Source organism: Pyrus communis, chromosome 14 (genome assembly GCF_963583255.1).
Source record: "Pyrus communis chromosome 14, drPyrComm1.1, whole genome shotgun sequence".
Lineage (NCBI taxonomy): Eukaryota > Viridiplantae > Streptophyta > Magnoliopsida > Rosales > Rosaceae > Pyrus > Pyrus communis.
This window is the reverse complement of record NC_084816.1, coordinates 15463031-15482502: the sequence shown is the minus strand read 5'-3', so window position 1 is coordinate 15482502 and position 19472 is coordinate 15463031. Positions and strand designations below refer to the sequence as shown.

The 19472-nt window shown below is 33.9% G+C and overlaps 2 protein-coding genes and 1 pseudogene across 3 annotated transcripts; all 3 read left to right on the top strand.

The window, feature by feature from the left end:
- The first annotated feature begins 368 nt into the window (after positions 1-368).
- On the top strand, positions 369-4124 carry LOC137715651 (DNA-directed RNA polymerases II and V subunit 8A-like; annotated as a pseudogene).
- A 3946-nt stretch (positions 4125-8070) lies between these two features.
- Positions 8071-11814, top strand: LOC137715232 (uncharacterized). 2 transcript variants are annotated; one of them, XM_068454481.1, is made up of 3 exons: positions 8071-8209; positions 10636-11424; positions 11574-11814. In XM_068454481.1, exons 1-2 carry the CDS (start codon positions 8196-8198, stop codon positions 11396-11398), a joined length of 777 nt encoding a protein of 258 aa, XP_068310582.1. In that variant the 5' UTR covers positions 8071-8195; the 3' UTR covers positions 11399-11424; positions 11574-11814. The 2 variants fall into 2 exon arrangements, with proteins under 2 accessions (XP_068310582.1, XP_068310581.1); XM_068454480.1 differs by lacking the exon at positions 11574-11814 and having other exon boundaries at positions 10636-11566.
- A 4380-nt stretch (positions 11815-16194) lies between these two features.
- On the top strand, positions 16195-16605 carry LOC137714422 (cyclin-dependent protein kinase inhibitor SMR9-like). The gene has a single exon (XM_068453643.1). The coding sequence runs from the start codon at positions 16195-16197 to the stop codon at positions 16603-16605; it is 411 nt and encodes a 136-aa protein (XP_068309744.1).
- Positions 16606-19472: the final 2867 nt, after the last annotated feature.

Sequence of the window (19472 nt, the reverse complement as noted above, 5' to 3'; positions counted from 1 at the left end):
GGGGGTGGTGGTGACTATTAGTTCCAAGACCTTTTTATTGATTGGAAACAAAGTAAGCCCTAATTAATTTAGCAGAAAATTAACTTGGACTTAACTAATGTTACATTTTCAATAAATTAAGTATTTTTTTGGAATATTAAAAAGTGTTGGGGTTTTAAGTACTTAATCTTTATTTTTAGGGAACTTTAACGAAAAACTCAGGTACTATTTACTTTAACGAAAAACCATATTTTTACACTAAAAGTCAATTCTGATACTATTCACTTTACCCTTTATTTTCTCCTTATCGTTAAAACTCAAAATTTTCAAATCATTTTCATTAGTTTTTTTTATTTTTTACTTATGGAATTTTTGGGAGATCAGGACCGTTCAGCATGTCAAGGTGGGAGATGGTAGCTCCGCATTTATAAGCCAATCCCCCGCAAGCAAGCCCCATTGTCGGCCCACTACTCGAAACACCGTCGTCTTTGTAGCGAGACAACACTCGGCGTTCAGAGCGGCAAGGATGGTTGATCGTCTATTCGAGGACATATTTCAGATTCTGCGACTGAACCCAGATGGCAAAAAGTTCGATAAGGGTATTCCCATCCATCTTTTCGAATTTTCTTACTCGAAATTACATAACCCTTTTCAAGAAATTTTTAATTTTTATTCAATTTTTGTTAATTTTTTGCGCTTTGAAAGTTACTCGAGTGGAAGCAAAGAGTGAGACTTGCAGATGTTCATGCATGTGGATGTGAATTCAGAGGTGTATCCGATGAGGGAAGGTGAGAATTTCTCAATGGCTTTAACTTCCACAATCAATTTGGATGGAACTCCTGATACTAGTTATTTCACCCAGGTAAAACCTATTCTTACTCGAACTTCTGTTTTTACTTTGTTGCTTATATATTTATGGATTCCCTTCTTGTTTTTTACTGTATCTGTAATCCTGTATTGGAAATATGTGAAATGTATGAAGGCATGTGCCAGTGTACAGTGAAAGTGAATTTATGACTTGGGTTATTAGCTTGAGAGTTATCAGTGATTTTAGCTCGAGTGGCAAAACTGGGTTTTTTTTTTTCCGGAAACCCGTACTGTTTTTCTGAAATTTCAATGGTGGTTTATTTAGGATTTTTTGTTTGGGTTTTTTTGGGGTCTCTCACAGTTTCTGTAAGTCACGTGTATCTTGTCTTGGATTTCATGGTTAGTCTATTAGGTGGTTTCGGAAAGGCAGTCCTGGTCCTTTCACGTAGGGAAATGCCGAAGTCTTTGTAATAAGTAATTAGTGATTAAGACCACTGGAAGGTGAACGTAAGTTGTAGATAAAACGAGCGCATATTAAGGTTAGATAGTTATGCACATCTTGCATTGTATATCCTTTGTGCCAGATCTTCTATTGTCTAATGAACGTTAGCTAGGTGATGATATCACCAAGCTAGTAAGTTTTGAATTATTGTAAATCAGAGTGGTATCTGTTCATTAGTCACATTGTATCACCAAAGTCCAACATAGTCCATGATATCCTGAGATTTTTTTTACGCTTTTTCTTGTCAGCTCAATTTGAATATACGGTCCTTGTCTATCACTTCACCTACCACTAAAATGAATAAACTATATTTCTGGAAAAAACTTGGACAGAAACTTGAAGCCTGAGCTACATCCATAGTGATGTATGGTTTTGGTACATTCACATGCAGCATGGATTTAAACTTTTTGTGACCTGTGATGGGTTTGAACTTCTGAAATTTGTATAAGCTTGTAATAAACTGACTGGGATGTTTGATTTTGTGGGGATTTTTTACCTTTCCATTCCTCACTTGTTGTCTGACTTGAGCTAGACACGTGGGGCAACATATATCGGGTGACATGCGAGCACGTGTGTTCACTAGGCCCGATACGTGAATTGTTTTCTCTGATACAATGATAGAATTAGAGCATCCAGCTCAAAACCAATTGGCTGTAGATGTACAAGCCCATGACCTTATATTGTCAGGAAACACTATTGTTTTCCTGAGGTGGGATATATTCTCAGCAAGTTACATTTGCGGTTACAACTTTGGTATTTGCAATGGCATTTTCATTTTACGGATACATGCCCAGAGTCTGCTGGCCACTCTCTACCATGATCTAAGGTACATCTACTAGTACTTCTGCTTTTCAAACATGAAATTTCCTTTGATGTGCCAACTGAAACGTGTTTAGTAATGCAATGGAGATGGGAGTAGGCTTTCCTTCCTTTTGACCTATCTTGAACTTAGATGGGGTTCATATTTTAAGAAGGCCTTTTGTGTGAGAGATTTATGAAAAGTTTGTGAAATGTGAGCAATTAGTAGGGTGAAAAGAAAGTCATTACTTCTTTAAGGGTTGAGAGATAACTTTGATCCTGTCTATGATCTATCAATTATTTTTTGTGTGCCATTGCATTCAAGATTCAGGGGTACTTCTTATGAACACGGATGGGGAAAGAGTAGAGGTACATTTAGTATGGTGGAAAATACTGGGTTCATGTTAACTGTTGATCTGGATTTTAAGCCGCATACTCCAATCAATTAGGCTTTTCTTAGTTTGTGGAGATTTGTTGTAGGACAACCTGAGAAGGATGATGGAGGTAATATAGTGATGGTTTAGGAGGTTGGTGTAGAGGGCAGTGAGGATGTCATGTAGCTTTGGCATTTGAAAGTGTGATTGGAGCATGGGTGGCTTTCCAAACTTGTGACATGATAGCTGATGGCTTGAGTGGGGTTGAGATTTCAGACAAATTATGGCGTGGTCAGTGGTTATTCTGTTAAATGTTGTTATTGATTTATTGGGAGCATAATCTAGTTTATTAATAGCACATCTGGTCTTCCGTGGTTCCTCCTAAATACTGTTTTGGGATGGATGGAAATATAGAGTAATGCAGTTGTTCATAGAACTTGATTGCTAGGGGAAAATTCGTGGTGAATGGTGTTACAACTTACGTTGCCAGTGGCATGGTCGGTTGATCATTTATTATTACACTCTTGTGTAGGCGGGTTTTAACTTATGGAGCATGGGAATCTTCAAAGTTGCAGATTTCCGCCACATCTTGAGATTGCTATTTATTGGAATGCCTTATTCTTTTCTAGATTTTATTTATGTGCTTTTAGGTTAGAATATTTCTTGCCTTCAAATAAATTTAATCTTAAACTCACAAATAAAATGGCGGGGCTGATACTTCAAGTTGGTGATAGTATCTGCTTGGATTTGATCAAATTATGAGGTGTACGTATGATAGCATTGAAGGTCAATATGAAAGGTCACATCTTTGTCAATAATGAATTGACAATGATAACAAGTAGATGATTCCTAAAGATGATTGCGTTCCGTGTTTTCTTGACCTTTGTTCTCAGCGGTAGTTGCTTGTGTTCGGTTTTACCAAATTATTGAGCCACATTATGCCTGACCAGTAAAGTTTACCCTTTTTGCAGGGCAATCGCAGGACATTGGCTGATGAATATGAGTATGTCATACAAGGGAAGCTTTTTAAGATTTCAGAAGGTTCTAAACATGATCCAAAAGCGTACGTATAAAAACTTTCACTTAGTAGGATCTAACGATGATGCTATTTATTTGTTTGTTCGTGACAAAGACAACAAAAGCTAAACTGTAGGCATCTGGAATTGGTATAATAAGGCAATAAGCTCACATGAATTTGATAAAAGTCCACCTAAGGTATTATATCCTCGACAAATATGATCCTTGTTATTTCGAAAACAAATTGTAGAGGATGATGATGCTATTCCTACAACAATCGGTTGCTCCAATTACTTCTCATACAGAAAGACAAAAAAAGTGTTGGGGTCTAACTACGTGTTTATACATATAATCGAGGAGGTGTTTTTATTGGGTTTTGTCTTGTGGCTTCAGGGAGGTAAGTGCTTCATTTGGCGGGCTTTTGATGATGCTGAAGGGGGAAGCCTCACAATTCAAGAACTTTGAACTCGACCAGAGGATGTTTCTCCTCATAAGGAAGCTATGAAAAATCTACGATCATAACCAAACTATGGACTAGTTTGGTATTGTTGTGCTTTGAAAAAAAAAACTGCTTCTGCTGTGCTGTGAAAATAAGTAGCTGTGAAATAAAGCAGCAGAGTGTTTGGTAAATTTTTTTGTAAAAATGCTTTTGACAAAAAAATTAAAAAAAAAAACAGTATTATAGTGTTTGGTAAACTTTTATGTAAAACAGATGTGAAAAAAAAACTGATTTTTCAATGCTGGGTTTTGCAGCTTCTTGTTTTTGGTTTTTTTTCCATCCAAAACTGTGAAAAAAAGCTAAAGCTGAATGTTTACCAAACACAAAAACAACTTCCAGTTTTTTTCAGAATCACCTCAGTATCAAATCAGGCTTATGATTGCTCTGCGGCTTCGGCTTACGGCTTATGACTCTGTGAACTTGAGCTAACCCTTGATGTTTAGGATTAAGTGTGGATTGAGTAGAGCTTTCTACGTGAACCGGTTGTTATGACAATGGTAGTATGTAGACATGAAATGCTATGACATTGGACAGTTTATATTTATCAAAACTAACTTCTTGGTGCAGTCGTCTCCCCCACCCCTACATTTTTCTCACGAAATGGATAGTATAAACCATTGTAGTTCAACAATAATTGAACAAGTAAATAAAAAAAATTCATCAAATGTGCGATTTTGATGTAAATGAAGGGAAGTAGTAATTTCCTTATCTTCATGCCCATGACCATCTAATGTAATTAATAAATGTAACATTTTTGTCATTCATAGGATTTGGCTTAAATAGTTGTTCAATCTAAGTTCATTTTCTTTGACCCTTGCTAACCTTGGTTTAATTAGATTTCTCGTCACTCATGACGTGGTTCATAGCCACCATAAGAGGGACCTTTGTTCTGCTGATAGAAGTATATTTATGTGACTTTGTTATCTTATTTCTTTGTATTCACTAAGTTAATTTTCATTTGTTGTAGTGATATAGGTTATTTTTGTTTTATTGAATGTCCAATTGGTAAAGTTGATAATTAGAGATCAAATGGAGCAATTAGGAGCAATTTTGGATTTGGATTGGATAGCATGCATGGATAGCTTATGCACTGGACATTTTTAGAGTTTAAAAGGTGTTAAACATGTGCTAATGTATGAAGGAATTTAAGTTGAACTTTGGAAGACAAGGAATTACACAAGTAAGAAAAGTCCTACTTGGAATGAAACACTATCTTATCTTATCATATCTCTATCTGCAAGAGAAAGTCCTAGTCACATTCTAACACTCTCAAACTGTTTCTTTAGAATCCTAAAATAATTCAAACGCCTCATCCATTTCTTTCTTGGATTTAGTTGTGCCCTACACATACAAAAATGTCCCCCAACGTTTTACACAAGCGTGCTGTGCCTATTATTCACATTGAAGTTGTTGGAATTTTCAGAGTTTTTTCTATCTTTATTTTAAATATCGATGTTTATTTTAGTTTGGTTTTTAATTATGATGAACATGTGCAACTATATTTCTTTTTAGCTAGAGGTGAATTCGAAGATATGGACATATGTTTTATATTAATTGATTACATCTGGTTATTATTTCATTAAACGTGAATGCAATTTATTTATCTGGTTTATAGATAACTTATTCTTGTATATCTTTTAAGGGTGACCAACTTAGTTTGCATGCTTGAATTTCTAAAATATAAGAGAATTTCACTTGAACGTTATAAACTTATATTCATAAGTAGTAAAAGTCACTAGTCATATTTAATTTAAGTATAATCCTTGCCAGGTTTGTTATACTTTTCATAGGTACAAATTTTTTGTCAATACTTATAATTTTCACAGAACTTAATGATCTTCGAGATATATCTCTGTCATGCTTTTGATAGTTAGCGCACTTGAGAAGAATAATTTGGTTGCATCGCTGAGTCCAATTCAATGAACTTAAGAAAATCTGAGAGTTATTTAATGTTTTTCACAGTTAATTTAGGGTATTGTCATTCTCGTTTATAGGAAGAATAACGGGAAATTGATTTGTATACACATGTTTCATGTGAGGAGAATAATCCTTTAGCTATCATTTCATTCGTATTTCATTCACAACTTAACTTATTTGCTGCCATTTACTTTTATTTCAATTTTAATTAAATTCGTTCAAAATCCCCTATTCATTGTTTCATTGTTAGTTTAACTTAATTTTCAATTTTATTAGTTTAGTTTGTGTTGATTAGCATCTTTTATAATATCTGGAATAGAAAAATTCCTACTTATTCATACTACAATTACATCATTTACAGGTTTAATTTATGTGTTAGCTTTTACCACATCAGTTGCTGAGAGAGATGATGAAGATGGGTGTAGAAGAGAGGATTTTTATTAGTTGGGTGAACTTAAAATTGAAATTTTAATTGGGTGAACTTAACATTAACCTTACTTTGGTGTATGCTTTTCGCAGAAGATATAACATTGATGAAACTCAGGAATGAGTAAATGCGAAGCTTAACCTTTGGAGAGAAGTGTTAGAATCTAAAGGTCTTCGCCCAAGTTAGTCAAAGACAAAGTATAAGGAGTGCAAGTTCAGTGCGAATAGAGGTTCAAATGAGTTAGGGGTGAGGATTGGAGATCAGGAAGTATCAAAGAGCGATCGCTTTCACTACTTAGGATCTATCTTGCAAAAGAACGGAGAATTGGATGGAGACGTCAACCATAAAATACAAGCTGAATGGATGAAGTGCAACAGTGCATCAAGTGTACTGTGCGACCGTCATATGCCACTAACGCTTAAGGGAAATTTTTTATAGGACGGCAATAAGGCTAGCAATGTTTTATGGCACTGAATGTATGGCGGTGAAGCATCAACACGTACACAAAGTGAGTGGGGAAAATTGGAAAAATAACCAATTTTTGGATCTCATGTAGAATTATAGCCACCACTTTAATTAATTGATAAGTATAACCAAAACTTGATGTAAAAGTACTAATATACACTTAATATTAGGATTTCTCACAACAACCAGTAATACTGCATATATGAATATAGATAGAGAGAGTTTTTCGAATTCCTGCATGATTTTTGGCAAATTGACATCAATTAGTGATTAATCTCTATCATTTTTTTTCATTATTTTATGTAACCCTTAAACTACCTTCGGATGTCTACAACCTTTAACTACACATTTGAATGTTTGCAACCTATAAATCAGAATAAAAGCATGAATTAAAAACTAATAATAATAATAATAATAAAGCCTTCGGGATTAAATTGTTAGCATCTTAATACCTCCAATAAGATTCTAAAATTGATAAGTGATTGAACAGTGCAGCCAAACATTAAAATATGGCTTTTGTATGCTTTTACAAAAATCCGGAAGGTTGCAAAAAGTAGTTTAAAAATTACAGAGACTAATGAAAATAAAAAATATGACATTAATTCATCATTTTAAAGTAGTTCAAAGATTGTGTTTTGTTTATTGCAAGGAACCCTAATATCAAGGGTATTTTAGTATTTTTACATCAAGTTTTTTGTTGTAATTATTATAAAATTAAAATGATGGTTATAACCCTATGTAGAGCCTAAAATTTGGTTATTTTTCAATTTCTCAAATGAGTGTAACGGAAATGAGAATGCTTCATTGGATGTGTGGGCACACGAGAAAGGATTAGAATTGAGAATGAAGATTTCTGAGGCAAAGTAAGAATAGCCGAAATTGAAGGTAAGATGAGAAAAAATCGATTAAGGTGATTTGGACATATGAAATGAAGCCTACAAACGCTGTGGTTAGAAGATGCGATTACGAGATAGAGGTTCAAAGCCGAAGGGTAGAGGAAGACATAAGAAAACTTGGCAAGAGACTCTAAGAAAAGACTTAGAATACTTGGATTTAAATAGATGACGTGACACATAATAAGCATAATGACATTCTAAAATTTATACAATCAACCCCACTTAATGAAATAAAATTTTGTTATTATTTAAATGTTAAATTAGTTAATGACGAAATTCGAACCTCCGTTATCATGCAATAACTCTAACTTCTTTTCGCTTGCAGCGTTACAAGTTTGGGTGCCAACAAAGGAACACTCGATAATATTGCTTGTAATAAAAAATAATAATATAAATAGCCTTTTAAAGGTGAAGAATGTGAACTAGGGAGAGTTGGACAGACTCTCCTTTCTCGTGCTACAGAGGCGCCGCTAAGAGAGAGACGACGACGAAGAAGACAAACTTACGAAGGAACATGTTCTACAGAGGGTAACGCGCCTTTCCTTCCTTCTAACCCTTATTTCAATTTCTTCCTTCTTCATCTTTCCATTATATTTAGGTTATTTCAATCCATATAAGTGCTCTTTTCTCTATTAATTTCTGTCGGTGGCCTTTGTTGATCGATTTCTTTCTGTTGTTCTTGTTAATTGTGGATTAGTATAAATTAGATGACGCCCAGAATTTAAGTTCATATTTTTCCGGAAATTGTATGGATTATTTGGGGTTGAACAATGCAAAATGATCTGATTAGAACTAATTTTATTTGGGCTTGTTTTGCTTGCCTTCGTGTGCTCGATTTCGAAGAAAATTCAACAAATTTAGTGTCTATAGCTAGTCATCGATGATTCGAAAACCCTTACACCATTCTTGCTGGTAATTTGTAATTGGATAATGTTGATTTCATAAATGGACTCATAAATTTTTTTTTTTCTGTCTTTTATTTGGGCTGAGGAAACTTTTTTCTATTTGAGGAACTATTGATTATTTCCCTTGTTTTCAAATTGACACACGTTTAAAGGCGGAATTAGGATGTGAAAGTATGTTCATCAAAACCTTATAGTCGAAACTAAAACAATTTCGAGAGGTTTATTTAGGACCTGAATAAAATGTTTGACCTCATTAATATCTTAAGCGAGTACCTGTAGCTGAATACCTAGTATGATTTAAATTTATGGTAGGTGTATAGGGTAATGGAAGAAAAATATATGAACCAAATTCTGAGATTCGATGCGGATAATGCAAATGTATTACGATTTTTCTTTGTTTTGTCGGGAAAAATCCTATTTCTATATTTGTGAACAACCATATATGGTTTTCCTGAGCAAATTTATCTTTAGTTTATAATTTTTACACCTAAGGGGTTTCCCAACCTATAAAATTTGTAAGTTAGTAGCACAAGGTCCTCAGTCCCAAAGGGTAGTATTTGTGTCTTGTTCTACTCGTATGATCGTATTATTTAGGTTCATGTTGCTTACTAGTAAGAACTCTCACCCAATTTGTCTTATTAACCATTTTAAGGTGACTAGGCATTTAACCCAACCTTTTCCTTGATCATGCTGTGTTTGGGTCAATTTATGTACTTCATTGTCAAGTGATGTTAGAAGGTGGTGTTTGTTTCCTGTCATGTTATGTCTTGTTAACTATTAGTCCCTAATCCGACCTCTTTTGTTAATCGAGAGGAATGACTTGACACTTAAGGCTTAACTACCCATTTATTAGTGGTGTTGTGTTTGGGTTAGTCCACAACTCCACATATATTTTGACTTAAAAACTGAAAACTAAGTTTCACATATTTCTAACCAAGTTTATTACTATTTATTCCTTATAAAAACAAAATCCAATTCATCCTGATACTTGAAAAACCTTAAAATTTTATTATTCTACAAGGAATAGTACAATACATATTAAGAAATGGAAGATAATAGTCATACCTTCATCTAATGTTACATAAGCAGTTTTGTTGTGTCGAAATTGGGTTATTTGTGGATGACATTAAACCAACCTATTTTTTAATGTTTGTGGGCTGCATTATTTCGTGTCACGTAATGCTGAACTGTAATTCGCTAGCTTCTTTTTGGCCGAATCATAGGAGCTAGTAATCGACAATATGCTTATATTGGTGACATTATTGTTGCTGTAATCAAGGAAACAGTACAAATACACCTCTAGAAAGATCAGAAGTGGTCCGAGCTGTCATTTTACGTAATCGTAAAGAAGTCGAGTTGGGTTATTGACTGTTAGAACACTTGTATTTATGACTAAGTGACTTATTTCAAGCACTCGTGGGCTGAGGATTTTGTGAAGGCAGAGCTTTATATAGTGGTTATCATGCAACAACCTATAATACACATCGTATGGAAATTTGATATGCAGGAATGATGTCAATGATTGCATCTATAATTCTATATGTATCGATAATATCCCTGTAGGAGTAGCACATGTATTCTTGTTTCTGAACAATTGATGTATAAGAAGAAACACAAAGAGAGATGGCACGTAGGGACTTGATTCTCCCACATCCACGGAAGGAACATGAAAGTGCCAAGATTTAAACAGCACCTAATGAATTCCTAATCTTGAAGTCTATATTAATGCAACTACTGTTGTCCTAGGTTCTAAGTCATATATTTTGTGATTTAAAAGTTGTGGTTCAATGAAAATTGCATGAGAAATGCTTTTCTAGAAAGAAAAAAAAAAGTACCAAACTAGGAGGAGTCATTGGTGTACGTTTTCTTCTTCCTGCACCAAGATTCTGCTTGTTTCAATCATAAATGGTTACTGAATGAAACGTTATTGGAAAATTGGAATGCATATTAATGTAGTTCTGTAATTAGTTGTGATTCTTTACAATATGTGCTAAGAGCACTGATGAGTTTGCTTCTCTTTTCTGTTGCTTGTGTCACTGGGGACTAAAGTAAATTTGCTGATGGTGGTGATGGCCGCGAAATGGGTTCAAAGCGTCAGCGGCTAAGTGAGCCAGGATCTTCATTCTATGGGTCCTCCCCCGGCTCAAGTTATATGTACAATCCAACTCCTTATGCATATGTTGGACAACCTCCGCCTTTCCCTGTTGTCAAGCTTCGTGGTCTACCATTTGATTGCACAGAAGTTGATGTTGCTGAGTTCTTCCATGGTCTTGACATTGTTGATGTTCTTTTTGTCCACAAGAATGGCAAGTTCACTGGGGAAGCTTTTTGTGTTTTGGGGTATCCTCTCCAGGTTGATTTTGCCCTGCAAAAGAATAGGCAGAACATGGGCAGGAGATATGTTGAAGTGTTCAGAAGTAAGAGGCAGGAATATTACAAGGCAATAGCCCAAGAAGTATCTGATTCTCGTGGTGGTTCCCCTCGCAGAAATGCCCCAAGGGCCAAATCTTATGATGAAGGGAAGGACTCAGCGGAGCATACTGGGGTATTGCGGTTGAGGGGATTGCCATTTTCAGCTGGGAAGGATGACATAATGGATTTCTTTAAGGACTATGTGTTGTCAGAATCCTCAATTCATTTCACAATGAATTCAGAAGGGAGGCCGACCGGGGAAGGTTTTGTGGAGTTTGCAAGTGCAGAAGACTCCAAGGCAGCGATGGCCAAGGATAGGATGACGCTTGGAAGTCGATACATAGAGTTGTTCCCCGCCACGCATGATGAGTTGGATGAAGCAATATCCAGAGGACGGTGATTCCTTGTAACTTGGCCATCAATTTGGTATTGTGTACTACCCATTATCTTTTACTTTGTTGCTTCAAATTTTGCTTGACGACTTTCAGCCAGATTTTCTAGTTGTTTTGGGAGAAGTATGATTTATGTATGGGTGAAGTTTTTCATATTTAGCTTAGTTTTCTCTGCTGATTTAGGTTGTCTGTTGTCTCGCGTTCTGTATCTGCTACGTGACACATGTTTTGCATTTGGATGTTGCTGAAATTGTTGTAAGGCATTCGTGGGCAACTTGTCGGAATTACGCTGAGCTGAGACAGGGGTTCTCTCTTACGAGAGATTTTTTAGTATGACGCGGACATGAATTGGTACATTACGTGTTATTATACAAATTGTGGAATATGTGTGTTAAAAAATTAATAACTTAAAAAATAAATTTTTTTACCTCTTATATAAAAACACGTGATGTATCATTCATGTTTTCGTCATAATAAAAAAATTTTCCTCTCTTACAACTATTTCACAATGTGAGAATTATTTATTAAACTTGTGATTCATCTTCACGTGAAAAAAATTAATTGACTGAATAATACCACTGAAGCTATGAAATGATTGCGAGAGAATATCTCGAGCCGACTGAAATCTATTTTGTTTAGGGAGAGAGAAATTAGTTGATATGAGATTTTACTTCGGAATCCTCATTTTCTGCAAAACTAGCTCATTTGGCAGCTTTTCCAACCTTGCTTGCTTAATTCTTAACGAAGTCAACCCCTCTCCCCACAACTACTGGTACAAACCAACACCATATGTTATCTCAAGCCGTCAATTTGAATTATATCTTTAAACAAGCACTTATTGGATTTTTAATTTGACGATCTGAAATGTTTCCAGATTAATACGAGTGAGAGATTTTTATTACTATTCTAAGCTAGATTAAAAATAAAACGATTATTTAAACGTGAAACACTGTTTAGAAATGAAAACTTTAACTACTAATCAATCTACACCGCTTATAATTTGAATGATAATTTTACAACATAACATTTAGTCATTTTATCTTAACAGGGAACAAAACTAGAAGAAAGTCTCACAAAAGGGTATGGTGTAGAAAAATACCATCGGAACCTCCAAAAACAAGATTCATATTTAAATAGTAACATGAACATGAAACTCCATTGACCCATGTTCAAAATTTCATAAAACCAATCCCAAACAAATTTCTTGTACGCCATGACCTTGTCCAAGTATAAAGGGACACGTGTACAAATATTAAATTCCTGCATTTAGGATTCCCTGAAAAATACTGACATTAAGTGTCTTGGAAAATTTCTAATAAAAAAAGGGGAAAAAACAAGAGGGGCAGGGGTAGCTCCACCATGCATGAATCAATCAATCTCATAAACCCTAATAAAAAAAAGGTTGGCTTGCAGACAAAACAGTGAGTGACCATCATTCATCAACTAATTAGATAACTATGAAAATAAAATAATCATGAATTTAGTACTATTATATATCAATATATAATCGAATATTTAAATGCAGTTTGTTCATAGATAAAGTAATTTTGTAGCTGACGGATTAGTTAAATTGGTTTAAATAGCGACATAGAGTTTCAAAAACTTGCAGAGCTTTACATAAACTATTAGCTGCTCCTTGGGTAGCTGCTCGTCTTGCTCTTGCCCATATTCTAAATTGATATATTTGTATTGTAATCCCTAGGGTGCAAAGGAAATCAACATATATTCCTTCATTTCTTAGATTGGCGGGAGAGAAATTCAAATGTTAATTTTATTAATTAAAGATCTAAGCTTTATTTTTTATATACTGACCCAGTGATTTATAAGATTTGACTTCTCTACAGGTATTTTTGGGATATAAAGGAAACCTGAATTCAAAAACAAACAACTTGCAAGCATAGGTGAATACAAATTATATACAAATTATATATAGTACAGCTCCCTATGCTAATGAGATTTTTTATTTTTTAGGTAACCGGCCCATTCATTTTCATTCATACTTATTTATTCTCAGTACCTTACAGTAAGTAAAAATTACTCTAGAGGGAAGCACATTGGAGTAGCCCCACAAAACAGGCTAGTCACTAACTAGATCACTATCGAATTAAACACATAAATAATTCATTATCAACAATCATATATATGAGTTAAACCTAATATCTTTCACTTGTAAGTAAAAAAAATCCAAGGGGTTCTATTAGATCCCGGGATCCTAAAGTCAAGAAATACATTGGGGAAGGTCGCCGGAGGACCCTATATCTATTTGTTATGGGACCTGAGAATACGCACAAATTGTTTGATGCAATGCCTCTTAGGAAAAATTATGCAGGCCTTAACAACTGGTGCTCAACAAGCCTTGGGACAAGCCTCGGCAACACGCCTTGGCAAGTGATGCTCAGCATCAAGCCTTGGAAGATATTAATAGAACCAGGTAGATAATGCGTACCAATTGCTCGACTAAATGCCTCAATGAAAAACTCGAAAGAAAAATTTGTGCATTGTACGCACTTGGCGGTTTTTACATTGAGACCCCATGAGTTTAGAGTCCTAAATTCGTAACTGCTTATAAGTGAAGAGGAAGCGATCTATATTTTAACCATTTCCAAACCTAATACAATATGTAACCCTCGCTTCACCCCATAATTAAGCCAACTAGCTCATATTTTTCGTTCATTTTTAACAAGTTTGTTAGAGACCTTAGTTTGATTTATTTTCGCATCTTTCATTTTGAATCCCTTCACAAAAGGTAAAAGTTGGGTATCTCCGTGTTTTCATATTATTGATGGTCGACCTAATTTTTTTTCAATTTAGACTTTTATTTGATATATTTGTATTATTATTAAAATAATAATACAAACGATATTTATATTTTAATTTAATTAAAAAATAGAGGTTTTGAACTAGAAACTCAACGTTTGAAGATGATATATCAAAATTTGTATTTGAAAATATCAAATATACCTTTTTAACTTTGGTAAAATAAATTAAGGTTAATTCAACTTGATACAAAACAATTTGAGGGACTAGTTTTCGACTCATTTTGGCTTGTTCGAGCTAGGTTCATCAAAAGTAATAGTTGAACTCAAACAAAATATTAGGCTTGTTAAAAAATTGAGCCGAACTTGATGAGCTTTGACATGTTTCATATAAAGCCCGTGAGCAGCTCGTATGTTTTTATGAGATAGCTCACGTTCACCTGGTTTATTAAAACTTAATTCATAGAGATTAGACATTTTAATCTTATAATTAACCTTCTTTGGATTGATAACAAAAATATCTATGGAATACATCTCTTTTAAGACACGTCTTGCTATTATGTTTATTTGTACTTGCTTGATTATGAGTTGAGTTGAGTTAAACACAAGCTCGACCGAGCACAATCCACAACGAGCCGAACTAAGTTTTTGTAATTAAACTATACGCAAAAGACTGTAGGTTGGTTTGGAAGTGCATTTAAAATAACTTAAAACGTTTTTGGTGAAATTAATTTTGAGTTAGAAGAAGCACTTTGAGTGCTTTTTTGAAGAAGCACTAGATATGTGCTTCTTGCATGGAGTATTTAAAGTGTTTTTTCAGGATCTAGTTGGATTTTTACTAAAGGTTGATTTAAAAAAAAATTCACCAAAATCGCTTTCAATCATTTTAAAAGTATTTCCAAATGAATTTCATGTAACTTAATTAGTTAAGATCATTTTTCCGAGTTAGACTCTCCTTGCCCTTGTATTGCTATAAAAATAAAAAATAAAAAATAAAATCTACTTTTGAAACCTACTCGTTCTTCTAAATGGAATAGTGTTCACAGAATTAAAAGAAGGAAAACTAAAATGAATAAGGAAGGGATTAAGTAATGTTATTCATACTATGTTTTTATACCATTTTAGGTGACATCTGATATGAATAACCAAATCATTTGAAAAATTTGCAAAACCAAAAGAAATGAAAGAGAAAGACTTTTCGTATACTACAATCATCATTTAGCTAACTAGTTTTTCTTAATTATTAGTTTATTAAATAATGAACTAAATTTAAAAATCTGATTAATTCAAATAATGTGGTTGTCTACGTTAAATGTCACCTAAGATAATATAAAAATATAGTACAAAAATATAATACGAATAATATTAGTTTTTGTCCCCTTACCGCCTCTGTTTCTGGGCTTTGCTTCGGGCAGCGGGCAGCCTTTGCCCAAATTATCTATCTCTCAACTTCTCAATCAATATAAAGCCCTACCAGCAACATATGTATTCGTAAGTGTTAGATCCCGCCTCTTCTCCTCCCCCTCCATCCTTTTTCTAGGGTTTTATTTAGGGCTTTTCAACCCTTACAGAGGTGGGTTTTCCCCCTCCTCTTACCTTATTCACTCCAATAATTCTCTATCTTCTGTGTTCCTTTTTCCTTCCAAAATTAGTAGCCAGGGTTTTTAGTATTACTGCTAATTAACCAGATTGCCTTTTTTTTTCTTCTTCTACATCTGAAAAAATATATCAGGTTTAATTTTGTTTTTGTGTCTTTTTTTTCCTTTTGTGTCAGAAATTGTCTGAGTTGCAGTCTCCATGCTTAGTGGGGTTTCTTGAAGTGGTAGGTAGTTGTAAGGTTTGATTGAAAAGGCTTTGTTTCCAAAGGCGTGTTTGATCATTTTAAGCTTTTTGGACACTTTTCCAGTCAAATTTTACTTGTTTTATAAAGCATCCAATACATAGGGTTTAGTTTTTCTGTACTTGTTTGTTGAAGTTTTTTTTTCTTCTCTCTTGCTTCTTGGCCACCTTCAAATCCTTCCCCAATTCTTCTTTGCTCTTTTCAACCAATGACTCCGTCTGCAAGAACAAGATCAAAGACAAAAACGACAAGAGAGGCAAAAACAAGAACTCATTTCAAGAAGAAGCTTGGCCGGCCAAAGACTACTACTCGTCAAGATATTGCAACTCCGACGACTTCGCCTTGGAATTCATCTTCCGTGGTCTGCAACGATGCTCCGAAGATTGAAGGTGGCGTAGATGATTTGGAAGCTGTTGACGATGTCTCTACTACAAGTGCCTGCTCCACACCGAAAGCTCAGAGATTTCGGATACCGGAGATTTTGACCTGTCCACCGGCGCCTAAGAAGAAAAGGGTGATTTCATCAGACTTCTTGTTTCGGAGATCTCCAATCGCCTTCTTTGCTCCGCCGGATTTAGAGCTCTTCTTCTGCTTTGCAAATGGCGGTATTTCAGTTTAAATCAAACTTTGTGTCACATTTCGTGGAATATATACATAAATAATCTCCGTAGTTAAGAGAAGGTTGTTATCTTTACCATCAAATTAGTTTTAGTTTAGTCTCATGGATGAGATTTTGAGTTGGGAGAAAGCAAATTATTGGCCTTTGCTTTTTCTTTGCCAACTATCTAAGTTGGGTTTTCAATTTCTAGGGTATACTAATCAGTAATTAAATTAGCTGGGGCTGTCCAACTAATTCATTTTAGCCTTTTTTTTTTTTTTTGCTTATTTTTTAATGTATTGCTGACCTTCGCTGAGTTTGGTGAGTGAAATGTAATGGAAGGGTTCGAAGTTTGAGTGTGGTTTGTTAAGTCAAATTAGTAAGAGAAGCATAGACACTTCTTTTATTGTGTGTAAACCCTTCTTAAGTTAATGAAGATTGAAAGTTTATGTGGCCATTTTTAGTATATCTTTTACATGTGATATTCTATAATAATTTTTTTTAAACTGTAGACCATAAATTCGAACTTAAGTGCAGATCGAAAAGTACATTCTATCCAATTTAGTTAAACTAAAGTCCGCATGGTGTAAATTATTAGGAATACGAAAAGGATGTTTGTGGACAATATTGTATCAATATATTGCATCATGACATACCGCTTTGAACGTTGGATTCTTACGGAGAAGATATAATTTTGAAGTGATAATTTCTTCGAAATTCAATTTGTGGGTACCCTCTTAAACCCCACTAACTAATCATTTGGCACCACTATTTGCAGTCTAACAAAATTATATAGTCTATATTAACGGCTAATTGTAAACTGATGAGGTCCACCATTCTGATGGAAAAACAAGTGATCAGGCGTCTATCTTTTTACTGTCAAAGAGTACTTCCACAAATGCATGTCTTCCCTTCCTGCGTCACTTTTGGAATGCAGCAAGGAGAATATTTCAGTACTTGTGATTTATGGATGGATAATATTTTCCTCATTCCTGGTTGGCTAATTTCGTATCATATTTTTTAGAAAAATTCATTTAATTTGAAGTTTATTAATTTTTATAAATAAAAACAATTAATTTGTATTATTAAAAAATATTAGTTGTTACCATATTCGCTAATTTGTTTGACAAATGTAGAAACTAAACAAATCTACAAATCAAATTTATTGTTTTGCAAAATAATATCAAAATCACGATAAGTAAAATAATTATTGGTGTAATTCTTATTATACGATGAAATGATGCTCGGAAATGAGAGAAGTATTGTCATGAATGTTTTATGTGGTTGGAATTAAATAATTTACAAATGCAATTTCTGTATAACACAAAAGGATAATATTAGGAAGATCAAAATTTTAAATTAAATTTAAAAACCAAACGATATGGTACCAATAAAAAATAAGCACGTTAATTAACATTTAAGTAATAATTCAATTATCAACATTCATATTATTTGACTTGCAAAATTTAATTTAAAATTTCAATCTCCTCAATACTATTCAATATAAAATAATAATTCATATAATATTTATTATACGATGAAATAATGCCCGAAAATGAGAGAAGTACCGTCACGAATGGATGATGTGGTTGGAATTAAATAATTTATAAACGTAATTTCTGTATAATATAAAATACTGCTTGCATAATGGCCTAACAGGGACACAAAGGGACTACGACTCTGTGTGTATTGGTTTGGTTTTATGTTGTATATTCAACGGTGAGATCATGTTGTCAGACACTTGGGTCTGAGCTGAGTCCGACATCAAACAGAGAATCCAATGAAGGGGCTCGTGCGGGTTCGGATCATTTTCATATTACAGAATCTCAAGAAATTTCTCATCATTCTTTTACCTATACACTTTGTTACTTTGTCCTTCATGATAAGACTGTAAATCGATTTGGACACTAAGAAGTGAGGGGTTACTCTCTCTTCTACATTACTTTGTCGTTAGTAATTAATTAGTATTGTAGTTTAATGATATTTTTTTATTTATTTAGACTGTACAATATGGTGCAAGTTAAAATTTAAAACCTAAATCTTTAGCTTGAAAAATTTAGGTTATAACGCATAAACAATTTTTATCTTTTACTAATTTTAGTTTAAAATTTTTGATCAAGATTATTAAATAATGATTTTAACCTAATTTTTTGGGTAATTTTTTTAAAGGCCCAGATCCCGCTCCCTCCCCCCACCCCTTCCCAATTCCAACGCCCAATCCCTCAATTCTCCGAGAGATTTTTCAGTGTGACCGGTAAACGGGGTGGTACACCATATGTTACTATACAAATGGTGGGATATGTGTACTAAAAAGTTAATGACTTAAAAAATAAAATTTCACACCACTTCTATTAAAACACGTGGTGTACCACTTGTATATCCGTCGCAATTAAAAATTTCTCCAATTCCCCAATTCCACAATTCCTTCATCTCTAAATTCTCAATTCCAATTCCATATTCCAATTATGCCCCAATTTCATACCTCAATTTGTTTTTAAATTCTCCATACCCCCACAATTTGTTTCAAAATTCAAGCAAGTTTTTAGTATTCTAATCCAATTTCAATTGAATTATATTAGAGATTGATGGAGATTTATAGTCTATTATTGATATTTTATGTTTGTATACTCATTTGATATGTTGGAATTTGGATAGTATTTGTTTGTTGGTTAATTGATATATGTTTTTATTAATTGTATCCTAAAGATTTCACGATTGAGATAGATTGACACTTGAAGATGAACTTGATATTTATATTCAATTTGCACATTTTGATAATGATTTTTCTCAATTGCGAAGGATCAGTGATCTTGCTAAAAAAAAGTTGGAGAAAGAGTTGCATCAAACAAGAGTTGCATCAAACATTTGCATTATTGTGTTGACTTTGG

Bases quoted from the DNA above. Each gene is read 5' to 3' on its own strand.
- LOC137714422 (XM_068453643.1), top strand. From the start codon at position 16,195: ATGACTCCGTCTGCAAGAACAAGATCAAAGACAAAAACGACAAGAGAG.